The sequence below is a fragment of the Symphodus melops genome (genome assembly GCF_947650265.1).
Source record: "Symphodus melops genome assembly, chromosome: 21".
NCBI lineage: Eukaryota > Metazoa > Chordata > Actinopteri > Labriformes > Labridae > Symphodus > Symphodus melops.
The window spans coordinates 688,547-706,046 of NC_136711.1; the positions used below are offsets into that span (position 1 = coordinate 688,547).

The following is a 17,500-nucleotide window of genomic DNA, read 5'->3' on the forward strand; positions in this document are numbered from 1 at the left end:
TGTGCGAGTGTGTGTGCGTGTGTGTGTGAGAATGAGCTGCTGGGACTACAGAGACCTGGAGCAACCCTGAAACACACACACACACACACACACACACACACACACACTTTCAGAAACTCTAGCTCGTCTGTCTGAGTTCCTCTCAGTCTGAGTCGGCTCCACTTTCTCCTTTACCCCATCACACACACACACACACACACACACACACACACACACACACACACACACACACACACACACACACACACACACACACACACACTAACTGATCTGAGATCTGCTGATGTGATGTGATGTGACATTCATTTCTTCATCATGTTTATTTGAGTTTGGAGACAAACAGACCTTCAGATGATGTGACCTCAGTCTTTTTTTTATCTCAGTAAAGTTGGTACTTCTGCATCGCCTCGACGGCGTGCCGACAGCGTTGACCCGGCGCCGTCGTTGAGCATTCGTACGCGTTGCTGTGCAGTTCACCACCAAGCTGCTAGGGGGCAGTGTATGTGATTCAGATTAGATCTAAATCCAGAAACTTCTCTGAACCTCGTCAGCGGGAGTCTTCTTGTAAACTGATGCAGGTTGTGTAACAAGGGGCGGAGTCAGTGTAACAAGGGGCGGAGTCAGCGTAACAAGGGGCGGAGTCAGCGCCCTGAACAGACGATGTGAAGAGAAAAGTCTAAATGTGTAACGATCAAAAAACTCGTCGAGTTTATTTGTTTGTGTTCTTGTTGTTCCTACTTCACTTCAGATCTTTGAAGGACACGTTTGTCCTCGTCTCTGTCCCACCTGTGAACACTGACTGGCTCAGGTCACAGATCATGTGACAGCAGTTGACCTTTGTGTGCTCCTCTTTGATTGGTTACCAGCTTCTATCTGACCTCTGACCCCGTGTCTGCTGTCAGTCACAGAGACCCCCTGCTGCTGTTTGGGCTAAAGGTCAGAGGTCAACTCCTGCTCAGCCTCTCACACACACACACACACACACACACACACATAATCACACAGCGCCTCCTCGTCCTATCAGCCCACAGCTGGAGGCAGAAACCTCCCTGCAGCATCTTAAACCCCTGCAGAGCGCCCCTGGTGGCAGAAGTCTGAACTGTTCGTCGATGTCTTCATCATTAAATATCAGACTGTGAATCAGGAGAGACCTCACCTGACTCCTCACCTGACTCCTCACCTGACTCCTCACCTGTCTCCTCACCTGACTCCTCACCTGTCTCCTCACCTGACTCCTCACCTGACTCCTCACCTGTCTCCTCACCTGACTCCTCACCTGTCTCCTCACCTGACTCCTCACCTGACTCCTCACCTGTCTCCTCACCTGACTCCTCACCTGTCTCCTCACCTGACTCCTCACCTGACTCCTCACCTGACTCCTCACCTGACTCCTCACCTGTCTCCTCACCTGACTCCTCACCTGTCTCCTCACCTGACTCCTCACCTGACTCCTCACCTGACTCCTCACCTGACTCCTCACCTGACTCCTCACCTGTCTCCTCACCTGACTCCTCACCTGACTCCTCACCTGACTCCTCACCTGACTCCTCACCTGACTCCTCACCTGACTCCTCACCTGACTCCTCACCTGTCTCCTCACCTGACTCCTCACCTGACTCCTCACCTGACTCCTCACCTGTCTCCTCACCTGTCTCCTCACCTGACTCCTCACCTGACTCCTCACCTGTCTCCTCACCTGACTCCTCACCTGACTCCTCACCTGTCTCCTCACCTGACTCCTCACCTGTCTCCTCACCTGACTCCTCACCTGACTCCTCACCTGACTCCTCACCTGACTCCTCACCTGACTCCAGGACAGAAAAGATGAATCATTGACTCCTTTGGTTCTCTGTCAGGTCGAGAAGCAGAGAGCTGATCTGACCAGAGAGCTGGACGACCTCACAGACCGGCTGGAGGAAGTGGGAGGAGTCACCGCCTCTCAGGTCAACCGCACGCACACATGCACACACACACACGCATGCACGCACGCACACACACACACACACACACACACACGCATGCACGCACACACACACACACACACACACACACACACACACATTAGGACTTAGTTATTAGGACCTGTTAGCTAAAGACTCTGGTCAGCTAGAATAAGGAGCTGTTGATGCTTTTCATAGCGACCAATCAGCAGACAGTATGCTAATAGGCAGCTAGCTCATGGTGAATGGCAGCCGTACATCCAGGTGTGAACCTTCAGCGTGTGTGTGATGAGCAGGTGGAGGTGAACAAGAAGCGAGAGGCTGAAGTGCAGCGCCTGAGACGAGACCTGGAGGAGACGTCGCTGCAGTCCGAGGCTCTCGCCTTGACTCTGAGGAAACGCCACGCAGACGCCATGTCGGAGCTGAGCGAGCAGTGCGAGGGTCTGCAGAGGGTCCGAGCCAAGCTGGAGAAGGAGAAACAGAACCTGAGGATGGAGGTGGACGAGCTGTCCGCCTCTCTGGACAGTCTGCAGAAAGCAAAGGTCTGCTGGTGTCACTGATTGATACCATTCATTTTAATAAGTCAGACTGTAACTGTGTGTGTGTGTGTGTGTGTGTGTGTGTGTGCGCGCTGCAGACGTCCTCAGACTCTCAGGTGAAGAAGATGGAGGAGATGCTGTCAGACGCACACAGGAGAGGAGACGACCTGCAGAGGGCGCTCACTGAGCTCAGTGTGGCTAAAAACCGGCTCACAGGTGACGTGCAGGAAGTCACACTGATCACAGTTCAGTCTCCTGATGAGCTGCAGACTCAGCGTGTGTGTTCTGTCTCTGTGTTTCCCATCAGCTGAGAACGCAGACGTGAGTCGACAGATGGAGGAGGCGGAGAGCCGAGCCAGTCAGCTGAGCCGCTGCAGAACTCAGCTGCAGAACCAGCTGGAGGATCTGAAGAAGCAGCTGGAAGAGGAGAGCAAGGTCAGCGTGTGTTCCTGCGCCTCCGTCACCAGCAGGAGAAGCTGTCCTCTCACACACGCCTCTTTGTGTTTGTCAGTGTAAGCAGGGAGTGAGCAGCAGTCTGAGCTCGCTGCGTCAGGAGAGCGAGGTGCTGAAGGAGCAGCTGGAGGAGGAGCAGGAGAGCAAACAGGAGCTGCAGCGACTCGTCTCCAAACTGAACAGCGAGGTGACGCTGTGGAGGAGCAAACACGAGTCCGACTGCATCCAGCACAGCGACGAGCTGGAGGACACCAAGTATGAAGACACGCTCAGACACTTCCATGTGACGCTCTCAGGTGTTTCTCATCCGTCTGAACCGTGTGTGTGTGTGTGTGTCACAGGAAGAAGCTGGCGGCCCGGCTGCAGGAGGCCGAGGAGGCGGTGGAGGCCACTCAGGCTAAATGTTCGTCGCTGGAGAAGACCAAACAGAGGCTGCAGGGGGAGGTGGAGGAGCTGTGCATAGATCTGGAGAAGGTAGAGCTGCAGAACGTCCTGCTGACTGTTAATAACAGCATGTCAGTGCACGCTGTGAGCAGAGTGTGTGTGTGTGTGTGTGCTCTGTCCCAGGCCAGCAGCTGCGGTCAGGCTCTGGATAAGAAGCAGCGCGTCCTGGAGAAGCAGCTGGCCGACTGGAAGCAGAAGTGTGAGGAGCTGGTGGGCGAGGTGGAGGGCTGTCAGAAGGAGAGCAGGCAGCACGCAGGAGAACTCTTCAAACTCAAGACGGCTCACGAGGAGTCTCTGGAGCAGATGGAGGCGCTGCGCAGGGAGAACAAGGTCTACCAGGGTACGAGACGCGGCGTGGAGTAGAGGTGGCGTGCAGACAGTCTGTAGAGGTGGCGTGCAGACAGTCTGTAGAGGTGGCGTGCAGACAGTCTGTAGAGGTGGCGTGCAGACAGTCTGTAGAGGTGGCGTGCAGACAGTCTGTAGAGGTGGCGTGCAGACAGTCTGTAGAGGTGGCGTGCAGACAGTCTGTAGAGGTGGCGTGCAGACAGTCTGTAGAGGTGGCGTGCAGACAGTCTGTAGAGGTGGCGTGCAGACAGTCTGTAGAGACGGTAGAGGTGGCGTGCAGACAGTCTGTAGAGGTGGCGTGCAGACAGTCTGTAGAGACGGTAGAGGTGGCGTGCAGACAGTCTGTAGAGATGGCGTGCAGACAGTCTGTAGAGACGGTAGAGGTGGCGTGCAGACAGTCTGTAGAGACGGTAGAGATGGCGTGCAGACAGTCTGTAGAGACGGTAGAGGTGGCGTGCAGACAGTCTGTAGAGATGGCGTGCAGACAGTCTGTAGAGGTGGTAGAGGTGGCGTGCAGACAGTCTGTAGAGATGGTAGAGGTGGCGTGCAGACAGTCTGTAGAGATGGTAGAGGTGGCGTGCAGACAGTCTGTAGAGATGGTAGAGGTGGCGTGCAGACAGTCTAAGCCCCTCCCACTGGCTCCAGGTGAGGTCAGCTCACTCTGAAGTGATGATGGCGTCACGATGTGCAGCGAGGTGATGAAATGTTTTCAGACAGTTCGTCTCGGAGACAAAGGAAGGAAAATGTTTCTTCTTTAAAGGTGTTAGCAGACTTAGCTTAGCATCACTCTGTCACAGCGTGTGTCCCTCTGAGCCTGTGCTTGTCTCTGTCGGACAGAGGAGATCAGCGACCTGACTGAGCAGCTCTCAGACGGAGGGAAGAGCGTGCACGAGCTCCAGAAAGCCAAGAAGAAGATTGAGATGGAGAAAGAGGAGCTGCAGGCCTCGCTGGAGGAGTCCGAGGCGGCTCTGGAGGTACAGACATCATCTCGGCGACGTGCACCTCCAGCAGTGAATGAAATGTAACCGGCCCACCGTCTCCTCGCTCCGCAGGTGGAGGAAACCAAGGTGCTGAGGCTGCAGCTGGAGCTGTCTCAGGCTAAAGGAGATCTGGAGCGCAGACTTCAAGAGAAGGAGGAGGAGGCTGAAGCTGCCAGGTACATCTGACTCCTCCCACAGCTTCTGTCTCACTCTCCACATGCTCCTGTCCTTCCCCCTGCTCCTTCTTCACTCTGATTATTCATCCTGTCCTTCCTGTCCCTTCGTCTCTTCACAGTCCTCTGTCTCCTGGAGGTAGGTGTCTCAGATCCCTGCTTTCCTCACTCTGCAGGTCCGTATGCACATTGTGACGTACTTATGCTGTCTTCTCCTCCTGTGTCAGGAAAAGCCACCAGAGGGCGCTGGAGTCCCTGCAGGCCAGTCTGGACGTGGAGCTGAGGGGCCGAGCGGAGGGCCTGAAGCTGAAGAAGAAGCTGGAGTCTGACATGAGCGAGCTGGAGCTGCAGGTCGACCTGCTGACCAAGAACAACGCAGAGCTCAGCAAGAGCAGCAAGAAGACGCAGCAGCAGATCAAGGTCTGATGGAGACAGACACACGGCGTCTCTGTGGTCTGCGTCCTACTCACACTGTCCCCCCTGTCTCAGGAGCTGCAGGCTCAGCTGGAGGAGGAGGTGCGGAGCCATGAGGAGCACAGGGAGGAGCAGGCAGCCGTCGAGCGACGCTGCGGCCTGCTGCTCAGCGAGGGGGAGGAGACTCGAGCAGCGCTGGAAAGTGCAGAGAGGGCGAGAAAAGGATTGGAGGCGGAGCTTCAGGAGGCGAACGACAAGTACAGCGACCTCAACAACCAGGTGAGACCAGGACTGCTCAGGCTTCACTTCAGAGCCTGACCCATGACCTGACTCCCCGTGTGTGTGTGTGTGTGTTTCAGCTGCAGTGTGCCCTGAGCGGCAGGAGGAAGCTGGAGGTGGATCTGCAGACTCTGCAGCAGGAGCACGAGGAGCTGCAGGCAGAGCTGAGAGGATCCACAGACAGGAGCAAGAAGGCCGTGTGTGAGGTAGAGCGGAGACATGACAGCAGCAGGGCTTAACAGGAAGTCAGGGTTTCACCTGGACGTTGTCTCTTTCAGTTGGCGAGGGTGGGGGAGGAGCTGCGTCTGGAGCAGGAGCACGCGCTCCACCTGGAGAGGGGGAAGAAAGGTCTGGAAGCTCAGATCAAAGACATGTGCGGCCGTCTGGACGAGGCGGAGCAGACGGCTCTGAAAGGAGGGAAGAAGATCATCCAGAAACTGGAGGGGAAGGTACTGAGACCAGGAGCAGGCCCTGAAAGCTCAACGCACTTTAAAGACACACCTCTAAGAGTGTGTGTGTGTGTGTGTGTGTGTGTGTGTGTGTGTGTGTGTGTGTGTGTGTGTGTGTGTGTCACCGTGTCGCTGCAGGTCAAGGAGCTGGAGCTGGAGCTGGACTCTGAGCAGAAGCGACACGCTGAGACGGTGAAGACGCTGCGTAAGAACGAGCGGCGGCTGAAGGAGCTGCTGTTCCAGTCTGAGGAGGACCAGAAGAACCAGCTGAGGATGCAGGAGCTGGTGGAGCGTCTGCAGAGCAAGATGAAGGCCTACAAGAGACAAGTGGAGGAGGCCGTACGTCTCCGCTCACCTTCATCACAGCCCGTGTAGAACACAGCTCGTTACACTCTCTTTCTGTTGCAGGAGGAACAAGCTAACATGAACCTGGCCAAGTACAGGAAGACGGTTAACGAGCTGGACGACGCCGAGGAGCGCGCCGACATCGCTGAGTCAGCACTCACCAAGATCAGGACCAAGAACAGAGGCAGCTTCGGCAAAGGATACTCCTCTGTAAGACGCTCTCTTTATCTGCTATCATTCAGCTTCAGGGGTCGGGGTGACTGAAGCCCGTGTGTGTGTGTGTGGTTGACTCCTCCTCCTCCAGGGCTGCAGCACGCCGTACCCCGGCCTGGTCAGGTCACCCAGCTCGGTGGGCTCCGAGGGCCGAGGAGAGAAGATCCTGAACGACGACGAGGAGTCGGTCAGCTCGCTCATCCCCGCCTATCTCAACTCGCTGAAGAAGCTGATGGTGGATTAATGTGGAGGAAGGAAACGAGCGAGCGCGTCATTCAGGTCACTAACAGACGTATGTATGTCTGCAGGAAGTGTTCACACACACCTTTACCTTCTGATGACGAGCACACACACGCGTGTAGAGCAGTCAGAGAGGCCTGATAGGGTTCAGTTCATGTGTCTTTGTCTAATGTGATGTTTGTGTGACTGATTCAAATCAAAGTGTTTACAGCGACAGCGTGAGTCTGCAGAGATCTGTGAACACACCTGATGAGCTGACGATTTATAAATGTCTTATAATCAATGATTTCTATGATACAAAGTGCAGCCGCTCATCAGGTTATTAAAGGTTATTAAAGGTCAATGATAATAGAAAAGGCAGGTGTGTCTCACATTCAATTATTCAAAGTGTATCAGTGTGAACTTTTAACCACCTCTTTATTTTCTGTGTAAACGTGTAACCAGGCGTCTGGACCAATCAGTGATGTTGAATGTTAAAATGTTTTTTTTTTTTCTTTGCTAATAAACTTTCTTATGGTTGTCACGTCTCTGATCATTTAAAGGTACAGTATTTAAACTCCACCACCAGGGGGCTCTCAATCCAAACTATAACACAAGCTGGTTCACACTGCTGCTCCACACCCCGTCGTCATGACGACCGTGTTCACAGACGAGCTGATGACGTATCCCAGTTTAATTAATGCAACGTTTTTATCGTTGCGACTGAGAGCGGAGGCTTCAGTACGAAGGGGGCGTGGCCTAACAGCAGTTGGTTTTGGTTTCCTGTGGTGCTCAAGGACGCCATCTACTGGATCAAAAAGTCACATTCTCCCTCTAAATATGCAACATGTAAAAAAAAAAAGATGTGAGGATGTGAGGTGTGATTTGTTTTTATTAAAGACAAAAGGTCAACCTTCATTCAGCTGTTAATGTACAGAACACGTCTCAGCTCGTGAGCTTCTCCAGGCTGCAGCACGCTAACATACAATCACAAACATTTACCATAAAACGTCTTTTCTCGCCTGTGTTCGTCTAAAGGCCTCCATGTGTTCACTGTTTGTTTTTAAAACAAGGAGAAAGAACTATGGAAGCCCGTTTACACCAGTTGGCATTGATAAGCATTACTTTCTCATAATTATGACTTAACATCTCATTATGATGAAACGTCTCTTATTTATGAGAAAGGAGGAAACAGGCTTCCATAAAGAGCCGCTCCACACAAAGAAGAAACATGAACTAGAAGCTTCCATGTGTGCAGGACATCTAAGTATATCTTTTATCAATTTACAGCTTTAAAGGTCACATGTTCTGTAAACTCCTCTTCTCCATGTTCCTCTAACATGTCTGTCTCCAAACCCCCCAACGATGAGAGAAGTCCATCCTCTCCGTCTTCTGCCTGCTCCACTGTTCAGAAAATGTGTGCTCAAACAGGCCGTTTGGAGATGTTCCCTTCATGACATCACAAAGGGCAGTAGCCCCTCCCCCAGGTGGGTGACACTCCCACAGCTAGGTGTTTGTTCTGCCCTCTGAGTCTGCCTTCTCACCGTAAACAATAGGACATGGAGCCAGAAAGCAGCGAGTACACCCGAGCCCTTCCAGAGAGGGGGCGTGGTCAGACACAGCTCATTTACATATTTAAAGCTACAGACACAGAAACAGCCTGTTCTGAGCAGGGCTGAAATAGAGGGGTTTATAGACATGATCAGATACAGGATCAGAGTGGATTTACAACAACACACTTCACACACATGATGAAGAGAAGCAAGGACACTGATTTCACCTGAAGAAGAGGAGGAGGTCATGTGACCTTTAAAGTCACCTGTCCCAAATAAAGGAGGAGTCATTTACAGCTGGGTGCTTTTAAAATAAGTTTTACGGTAAAGCTTGAATACATTTCTGTCTCTCCTTTCTTTGATCACACATTGCATATATTTATTTACACCTGTGAACAGTTCAAACTGTCCTCAGTAATAAAACGTGTTACAGCTCTTTACTCTTTAGAAGACTTTTCATATGAACAGTCATTTACAGTATTTTTCTTTTCAACCAGTTTGGGTGTAAAGTGCAATCAGCTGCTCTTTGAAGCAGGAACAACAGGAAGCAGGAACAACAGGAAGCAGGAACAACAGGAAGCAGAAACAACAGGAAGCAGGAACAACAGGATGCAGGAACAACAGGAAGCAGGAACAACAGGAAGCAGGAACAACAGGAAGCAGAAACAACAGGAAGCAGGAACAACAGGATGCAGGAACAACAGGAAGCAGGAACAACAGGAAGCAGGAACAACAGGAAGCAGAAACAACAGGAAGCAGGAACAACAGGATGCAGAAACAACAGGAAGCAGGAACAACAGGAAGCAGAAACAACAGGAAGCAGAAACAACAGGAAGCAGGAACAACAGGAAGTAGGAACAACAGGAAGCAGAAACAACAGGAAGTAGGAACAACAGGAAGCAGAAACAACAGGAAGTAGAAACAACAGGAAGTAGGAGCATGAGACGTCTGGAGCTGCAGATTTGTTCGTTGGTGAAGAAGAAACACAACCAGATCCAAAGAGAATCCCGCCCCTCCAACATGACCATCAGCTACAGTGGGTGACTCTGCACAGAAGGTTCGTCAAAAGACCAATACACCTGACACTTAAAGGGGGCGGGGCTTGGCAAACAATCAACACCTGAACTGATTAGTATTCAAATACTTTAGTTGAATCCTCACGGGTCAGGGTCAGGATGCATTTCGCTCAGCAGCTTCTGTTAGACCATTCTTGTGACCTCACAGAGCGAAGCGCGCACACACACACACACACACACACACACACACACACACACACACACACACAGCGCTGCATCACATGAAGCAGTTCCACATGTACAGATGTTAAAACGTTCCTCATTATTCACACTCATGCTTCTCCTGTGATGTCATCAGCGTGCATAGCAGGAACCTGACATCTGCATCCATCACTTTCACCGATATGACCCCGAGCGTCATCGTCAGCAGGCTGCAGCGAGCGCTGACTCCTCCTCCAGCAGTCTATACGGTGTCACAGGTGAGTCATCGGGGGCGGGGTTTAGGGCCCAGCTCAGGTTTCATGTCCTCATCTGTCCTCTGGGTCAGGTCAGATCTCAATGTCCACCGGTCTGATCTCTCCCGTCTTATTCTCCTTCACCCACAGCTCCCTGTCCTTGGCCGGGTCCACACACTGCAGCAGCTGGTCCACCGGCTCCATCGTCTGGACGGACAAAGAACAGCGATCAACAGGTGACACATAGAGAGGCTGTACCGTGACTCTTTGGCTCCCTCTGCTGGGCAAAGCAGGAAATGTGGAGCTTGAGTTCAGTGGATGTTTTAGAATACAACAGACAGAAGCTTCGTCTCCTGCTGAATCTGAACTCTGCATTCCTTCTATGACCAGCAGGGGGCGTCAAAGGTCTCAGCTGATTCATTCCCTCAGTAAACATGACCTAAACTGCTCGGACAGTTTGTTGTGTGTTTGGACTGTGGGAGGAAAGTCTTACTTATCTACAGGTCCAGATAACAGCATGAAGTTATTACAGAGTCCTGAAGGACTTCCATGTTTGCTACTTCCTGTTACACAACTAAGAATCATCAGCTGTCAGGTTTAGCATTCAGGCTGGGTTCCTGTCTCTGCTGTCCTGAGGACAGGGACAGTCCCACACACTCACACTCTGGTTGAACATGTCCGTCTCGTGCCTCAGGGTCGTGTACTGACACAGATGCTGTCTGATCATCTCCACCCGCTCCACCTCCAGACGCTCCAGCTCCTGGCGAGCAGAGAGCACACACACTGTGAACACGCCACACGACCACGTGTGTCCACCAGGACGTCTGCACAACATGAAACACTCAGCATGACGCAGCACTAAAACATCAAAGAATCTCTTCTTTATTTTGTCCCTTCAGGCTCCCGTAGATGGTCCTCAGTGTCTCTCTGTAGTCATAGAGCAGGACTCTCAGTTTAGAGAACAAACATTCAAAATAAAAGCAGAAGAATTTTTAAAATGGGATAAAAAATGAATTTCAAACACGTGATTAAAAGTGCAATGTGATTTAAAATTGTTTAAAATAATTAGACAGCTCGAACAATTTTAAAAAGCTTCTCTGAGAATCAGGAGACAGGGGTCGAGGCGTGGAGAGCATGAAGCTCGTCCTTCGACCACCGGAGAGAGAGAGAGGACAAAAGAGGGACAGAAGTCTCTGCAGCCCTCAAACTCCTTCATCACAGTCCAGAAGAACCGCACGCACATTTCAAAATAAAAGCATGGTTGCATTCATCAGCTAGCAGAGTGCTGTAGTGTGTGAATGACTGCTGTCTTACCAGACTGGTGGTGACCATCTCCTCGAACCACTTGGACTGAGTCTGATTATAGAGGTCGACACATCGCATCAGGTCGTCTCCTGGTGGAGACAAATCACAGACGGATCACTCAAACGTAAACCCTCTCTACACAGCCAGAGGAGCAGTGCACAATCTGTCCACCAGGGGGAGATAAAAGCCCACAGAGCGGCGGATCAGCACTGGTTACTCTCTGGGCTCCTTCCTGTTTCAAACTTTTATTTGGACTCGTCTTCAGTGAACGAATCAGAGCAGAGATACAGACGGGTGCCTGCAGCTCAAACAGGAAGTCTGTCCGTGCATCAAATGATTCCTCGCCATGAGCAGACCGACGCCAGGTGGCGTTTGTCATCCTCCTCCTCTTCCTCGCTCTTCATCACTGACACACAGACACTGTCAACAACGGCTGCTGTTTGTTGCCTGCTTACATAAGCAGCACAGAGGAGGTGTGTGTGTGTGTGTGTGTGTGTGTGTGTGTGTGAAATCGTAAGTGTGTGTGACAGTGTGCGGTCGTGCCTGGATGACTGATGACATCACACAGAGACGGAGAGTTTACATCTGTTTACTGTGAGCCCCCCCCCCCCCCCCCCCTCACCTCAGGTCGACCCTCCTCTGCATACACACACACACACACACACACACACACACACACACACACACACACACTTGTTTGTGTTTTCACTGTCTAATGATGAACTGATGACCTCACAAAACTGGCCCTGACTGTATTTCAAAATAAAAGCATCTTTGCAGAAAGGACTCAGGTTTAGTATTTCAAACGTCCCCACACTGACCCTTCAGTTTGACCCCTGACCCCTGACCCCTGACCCCGGCTCTGACCTGCCTGCGTGGACTTCCTGCGGGCCTTCTTGATGTCTTCTTCGATCTTGCTGCTGAGTTTGATCTCCTGCTGCTGCGTCTTCAGCTCCAGCTCTTTCTGCCGGTCGGCCAGAGCTTTCCGGGCCTGAGCGAGCGAGCGAGCGAGCGAGAGAGAGAGCGAGAGAGAGGGACGACACGTTAGACGTCAGCGTGGCGCCGTCTTTAATAAGACGAAGCAGCAGGTCTGGAGGGTTCAACATTAGTGAACACTGGAGCATGGGATGAAGTGTGTGTGTTTATGTGTGTGTGTGTGTGTGTGTGTGTGTGTGTGTGTGTGTATGTGTGTGTGTGTGTTTATGTGCGTGTGTGTGTGTGTGTGTGTGTGTGTGTGTGTTTATATGTGTACCTTCTCCACCGACGCGTAGCGTCCGACCAGCTGTTTCCGCAGGTCGGCGATGTGATGGTCGAACCTCTTCATGTCCTTCTTGAAGTTCTCTCTGAAGGTCAGGAAAGGTTTCTCCACCTCGCTCTGCAGCTGATCAAAAAAACACCACAATCAGACCTGACGAGCAGAACCAAGATCAAACACCACAATCAGACCTGACGAGCAGAACCAAGATAAAACACCACAATCAGACCTGACGAGCAGAACCAAGATCAAACACCACAATCAGACCTGACGAGCAGAACCAAGATAAAGCACCACAATCAGACCTGACGAGCAGAACCAAGATAAAGCACCACAATCAAATTTTTGAGTCGTCTCCATTGCTGAGCAACAACCGAGCATCGATTGGTTGTGTCTGACGGCTTCAGCAACAGGTGACTGATCAAATGTTACTGATGCACTAAGAGACATGAGCTAATCACACCTATTTGGTTTTTTGAAGCAGGCTGTAAACATGTTCATGTCTGCTGTAAAAACAGGCTGTTTGAATGGGTGTGTATGTGACTTCCTGTGCTGCTGCAGCCAGCCTCTAGTGGACACTCCAGGTACTGCAGCCAGCCTCTAGTGGACCCTCCAGGTACTGCAGGATGTTACACTTCAGCATGGACTTCATGTTTCAGTATGGCGGTTGCTGCTTGATAGTTGGGCTGAACACTGGCGTATGGCTAACAAGACGTTCAATACGAAAACATTTTGTGATTTCAGAAAAACTTTGAAGGAGCCAAATGTTGTCGCAGGTTCGTTTTAAAACTGGAAGGATGATGGCTCAGTTGGAAAACTTCAGTTGGTGGGTTTTTATTCACCAAAATACTCGTCATGTTGGATCCTGAATCACGTGGAGCGGATGACTTTAAATGTCACCTCTGTTCTCGTGTTGTGTTCACTGTCCAAAGGCCTGCAGGACTTCTGAAACTCGCCATGTGTATAAAGTGCTGACTTCTTTCCACAGCAATAAGCCGTGAAATAAATGAAAGTTTTTATAATACAGTAATCAAAAAGTAATCAATCAAAATCAGGAAATCTCTCTAATCCCTCGTCTCTCTATCTGATTGAATTATCTTTAAAACCATCATTAACTTCATTTCCTGCAGCTGCTTTCAGCATGATGTCATCATCAACCACCACAGATCCTCTGCACTGACTCGCTCTGCGCTGAAACAAACATCTCTGTCCTCAGCAGCTTCCCTTCTTCAAACCCAGGAGGAACACAGCTCCTGTTTTAAAGGCTGACTGTGGCTCCGCCCCCCCCCCCGTAAGGCAGACGCAGCAGCAGACGAGGGCTGTAATCTGTTTTACGTAACGATATGAGCCTCTTCAGTCAGTGTGAACACTGAGCTGAGAACAACAAGGCTTCACTACCAACGGAGCCGCAGCCGCCGTCTGAGGTGCATCCTGAGGTGGTCCCTATGATCCCTTATCAGCTCTGGGTCTACCCCGGATCCTGAAGGATCCTAATCAGAGACCTGAACCACCTGAGCTGGCTCCTTTAGAGGAGGAGGAGCGGCTCCACTCCCTCCTTTCAGCTCCTTGGATCTTATCAAGTCTTGTGATATGTATCCGTGAGTTCCTGTCTGCCATCTGTTATCTGATCACTCCAAAGATCTACGGCTCTGACAGCTGGACCTCACATCTGTGCACGTGTGCAGGAAATCATCACCACTGCAGACGTGTGTGTGTGTGTGTGTGTGTGTGTGTGTGCTGCAGCCCACAGAGCCATCAGGAAACCCTTCAGTGTGATCCCATCTGAACACAGTCTGTCTGCCTGGCGAGTCACACATGCTGCCCGAGCACACGGTGAGGACGGAAACACCGAGCGTCCAAGAGTCTGTGTGTCATGGTGTGATGAGTCTGTAACCCTGAAGGAAGAACAGCACACGCCTCCTCTCTGCAGATCTCAGGGTGTAAAAGAAGACGACGATGTTCGGCCTCGATGTAACGTCCTGACCGAAATGAGACATGCTGCATGTCTCTGTTAGTGTTTGAAGACCTGGGAACCCTTCTGGTCTTATGTCTCAAAGACTCACACACCGTGAGCTGACGGCGTGCAGCTTCTTCAGGAAGCGTGTCCCTTTCTCAGACCGTCCTGTTTATTCAGCAAAGCAGTGGCCTAAGCTCTGCTCATGCTTGTGCTCATGCTCATCATGCACGTGTGTGTTATGAAGAGCTGGGCTCTCCTGCAGGCGTGACGGATTACCTTAGAGGAGAACTTTAGATGAACCTCTGCCTCGTCTGCCAGACTCCTCTTCAGCTGAGCCCAGGCCTCCCCCAGAGTCCTGCCAGAGTGGAGAAGAAGTTTAATAAGTCACACCAGGAAGAGACCACACACACACACACACACACAGGCTCACTGAGAGACACGCAGGAGGGGGCAACACACACACACACACACACACACACAGATGGAGTTGAGCAGCAGAAGTTCACAGATGGAGCAGTGACAGTAAATCTGCAGAGCCGAGCGAAGGTAGAGTTTAAACACAGCTGGAGGACATAACATGCAGGCGGGGTTCTTAAAGAGAAGACAGCTAATACACACGCTAAGAATTAACCCCCAGCTGGGTTTAAAATAATAACTTTATCAAAGCCACAATAAATACAGAAACAATTTACTGAGTCAACACTCGACAGCTCAAATCTGTTTATGTGAAGAAAATATTTTCTCTGTCTGAATCAGAACAATTATAATCCACTTAGTTGGATTTAATTCATATAAAGTTGTCCTGTTTATTCTGTTTCTCTTCTCTGTTAAAGGAGCAGTCTGTAGCTCCCCTAGTGTTTAAAATGAGTACTGCAGCCTAAACTCTAATCATCACAGAGATCTGTCTCCCCCCCTCCTCTCACACAGGTCAGCATGTGGTGGACACTGTAGCTTCAGTGTTTAGCCAGCTCTGCATGTGGAGGACACTGTAGCTTCAGTGTTTAGCCAGCTCTGCATGTGGTGGACACTGTAGCTTCAGTGTTTAGCCAGCTCTGCATGTGGTGGACACTGTAGCTTCAGTGTTTAGCCAGCTCTGCATGTGGTGGACACTGTAGCTTCAGTGTTTAGCCAGCTCTGCATGTGGTGGACACTGTAGCTTCAGTGTTTAGCCAGCTCTGCATGTGGTGGACACTGTAGCTTCAGTGTTTAGCCAGCTCTGCATGGGTCTGTAAAGCTTTCTGCGTTCTAACCTCTCTCCATGTTTCATCTCCAACATTGATCCTAGTTTGAGCAGCTTTCTGCTGCTGGAGCTTATTAGAAACATGCAGAGGCTTTTTAGCTCGGGTACAATCACTTCTATCTGAAGCAGTTCCACTGCCCGCTTCCATCGCTGCAACACCTGTTCACCTGATAACTGCTCTCATATCTGGCAAACCCAGGGGCGTCCAAAACGGCCTTCAAAGCCCCGCCTACCTTCTCTGGTCCAATCAGATCCAGAGCATTCAGGAGCAGAATCTAAAGTTAGAAGGAGGACATACTGGCTGCTGCATTGTTGTCAGAGAAGCTTCAACACAGCAGGTTTCCTTCATGATCACACAGGAAGAGAGCAGCTCTCTGATTGGCTGACTGATCACAGAGGAAGAGAGCAGCTCTCTGATTGGTCCTTTAAAACTGCTACTCTCTGATAGATGCATAATAAACGTCTTTCTCTGTGGGTTAAGTTACCAGCACTCATGTGCTGCAGACAGTGCGGAGAGGATTGTAAACTGTGGAGTCAGAGCGCCCTCTGCTGGACAAACATATATATATATATAAATACATATATAACATATGTTTCATATGTAAAGCTCGTTTCCATTCTTTCTCTGACAGAGGTTTCTAAGAGTTTGCGTGATGAGAGCGCTGCAGCTGCTGACTGTAAAACCGTCAGCGAGCGGTCAGACGCACACGCAGGCACCAGGTCGTCTTCATGGTGGAGCGCGCTCACTTCAAAGCGCCGCTCTGAATAGAAGACATGTGAGGAATTCCCTCAGACTGACAGCCAAAACATTCCTCACATAGTCAGAGGAAAGTCTAAGGCCGGAAAATGTACGGCAACAGAAATGGGTCAGCCTGAGTGCACATGGGTCTGTGATGAGTTCATATTTACATTCAGTCTCAGCGGGAGAGCTGGAGCTACACGTTCTTCACATTTGGTTTATCTGCTGGAAACTTTGACTTTTCCTCACCTTCTATTCATTTCAGCAAACCCTTACATCAGCCTGCTTGAGCTGCATGTGTGAAACGCTTATCAGGTGTGTTAGACCCCACAGTCAGCCAGACAAAACAAGAACCGCCCGGAGGTTAAAGGTCACATATTATCAAATATACACTCCAACATGTGTCTCCAGTCTGTCTACAAACCCCCCAATCATGAGACAAGTCCATCCTCTCCGTCTTCTGTCTGCTCCACTTTTCAGAAAATGTGTGCTCAAACAGGCTGTTTGGAGATGTTCCCTTCATGACATCACAAAGGGCAGTAGCCCCTCCCCCAGGTGGGTGACACTCCCACAGCTAGGTGTTTGTTCTGCCCTCTGAGTCTGCCTTCTCACCGTAAACAATAGGACATGGAGCCAGAAAGCAGCGAGTACACCCGAGCCCTTCCAGAGAGGGGGCGTGGTCAGACACAGCTCATTTACATATTTAAAGCTACAGACACAGAAACAGCCTGTTCTGAGCAGGGCTGAAATAGAGGGGTTTATAGACATGATCAAATACAGGATCAGAGTGGATTTACAACAACACACTTCACACACATGATGAAGAGGAGCGAGGACACTGATTTCACCTGAAGAAGAGGAGGAGGTCATGTGACCTTTAATACATAGCTTTAAGCAGAATTTCAGTCAAAGATGTTTCGAGTGAGTTCACATGGACTTGAGTTTCCCTGGTTCCTGCAACCTCTTTGTGCTGGTATTCAACAGTCTGTAGTGATTGGCTGTTGATTTGCACAACCTGAAAAAGTCCGACTGAACAGCAGAGGGACCAGAGACAACTCAAACATGATGTCTCTTCATGCTGCTTTAAATCTATGAGCACAGATTGTTGTCTACCTTCAAGACGTGAGCTACAGACGAAATCTTCCAATCAAATCCCTCGTCAACAAACCCCGTATCTGAGGGAGAAA

At 50.6% G+C, this 17,500-nt stretch overlaps 2 protein-coding genes across 2 annotated transcripts in view; one reads left to right on the plus strand and one right to left on the minus strand.

Moving 5' to 3' along the window:
• LOC306842391 (myosin heavy chain, skeletal muscle) overlaps nt 1–7,333 on the plus strand; it is a 27,944-nt gene extending 20,611 nt beyond the window's left edge. Inside the window, exons 8-23 of the mRNA XM_079372601.1 lie at nt 1,857–1,943; nt 2,237–2,482; nt 2,578–2,695; nt 2,787–2,914; nt 2,991–3,187; nt 3,274–3,406; nt 3,500–3,716; nt 4,559–4,695; nt 4,774–4,877; nt 5,102–5,294; nt 5,364–5,567; nt 5,648–5,773; nt 5,846–6,016; nt 6,155–6,355; nt 6,425–6,571; nt 6,666–7,333. Coding sequence (XP_079228727.1) covers nt 1,857–1,943; nt 2,237–2,482; nt 2,578–2,695; nt 2,787–2,914; nt 2,991–3,187; nt 3,274–3,406; nt 3,500–3,716; nt 4,559–4,695; nt 4,774–4,877; nt 5,102–5,294; nt 5,364–5,567; nt 5,648–5,773; nt 5,846–6,016; nt 6,155–6,355; nt 6,425–6,571; nt 6,666–6,818 — 2,562 coding nt within the window. The 3' untranslated portion in view covers nt 6,819–7,333. The remainder of the gene's footprint in view (nt 1–1,856; nt 1,944–2,236; nt 2,483–2,577; nt 2,696–2,786; nt 2,915–2,990; nt 3,188–3,273; nt 3,407–3,499; nt 3,717–4,558; nt 4,696–4,773; nt 4,878–5,101; nt 5,295–5,363; nt 5,568–5,647; nt 5,774–5,845; nt 6,017–6,154; nt 6,356–6,424; nt 6,572–6,665) is intronic.
• A 417-nt stretch (nt 7,334–7,750) lies between these two features.
• The window catches only part of gas7b (growth arrest-specific 7b), a 17,483-nt gene continuing 7,733 nt past the window's right edge, over nt 7,751–17,500 (minus strand). Inside the window, exons 5-10 of the mRNA XM_079372625.1 lie at nt 14,611–14,689; nt 12,375–12,503; nt 11,990–12,113; nt 11,132–11,211; nt 10,479–10,577; nt 7,751–10,024 (exon numbers count right to left, since the gene is read on the minus strand). Of these exons, the coding sequence (XP_079228751.1) occupies nt 9,911–10,024; nt 10,479–10,577; nt 11,132–11,211; nt 11,990–12,113; nt 12,375–12,503; nt 14,611–14,689 (625 nt within the window). The 3' untranslated portion in view covers nt 7,751–9,910. The remainder of the gene's footprint in view (nt 10,025–10,478; nt 10,578–11,131; nt 11,212–11,989; nt 12,114–12,374; nt 12,504–14,610; nt 14,690–17,500) is intronic.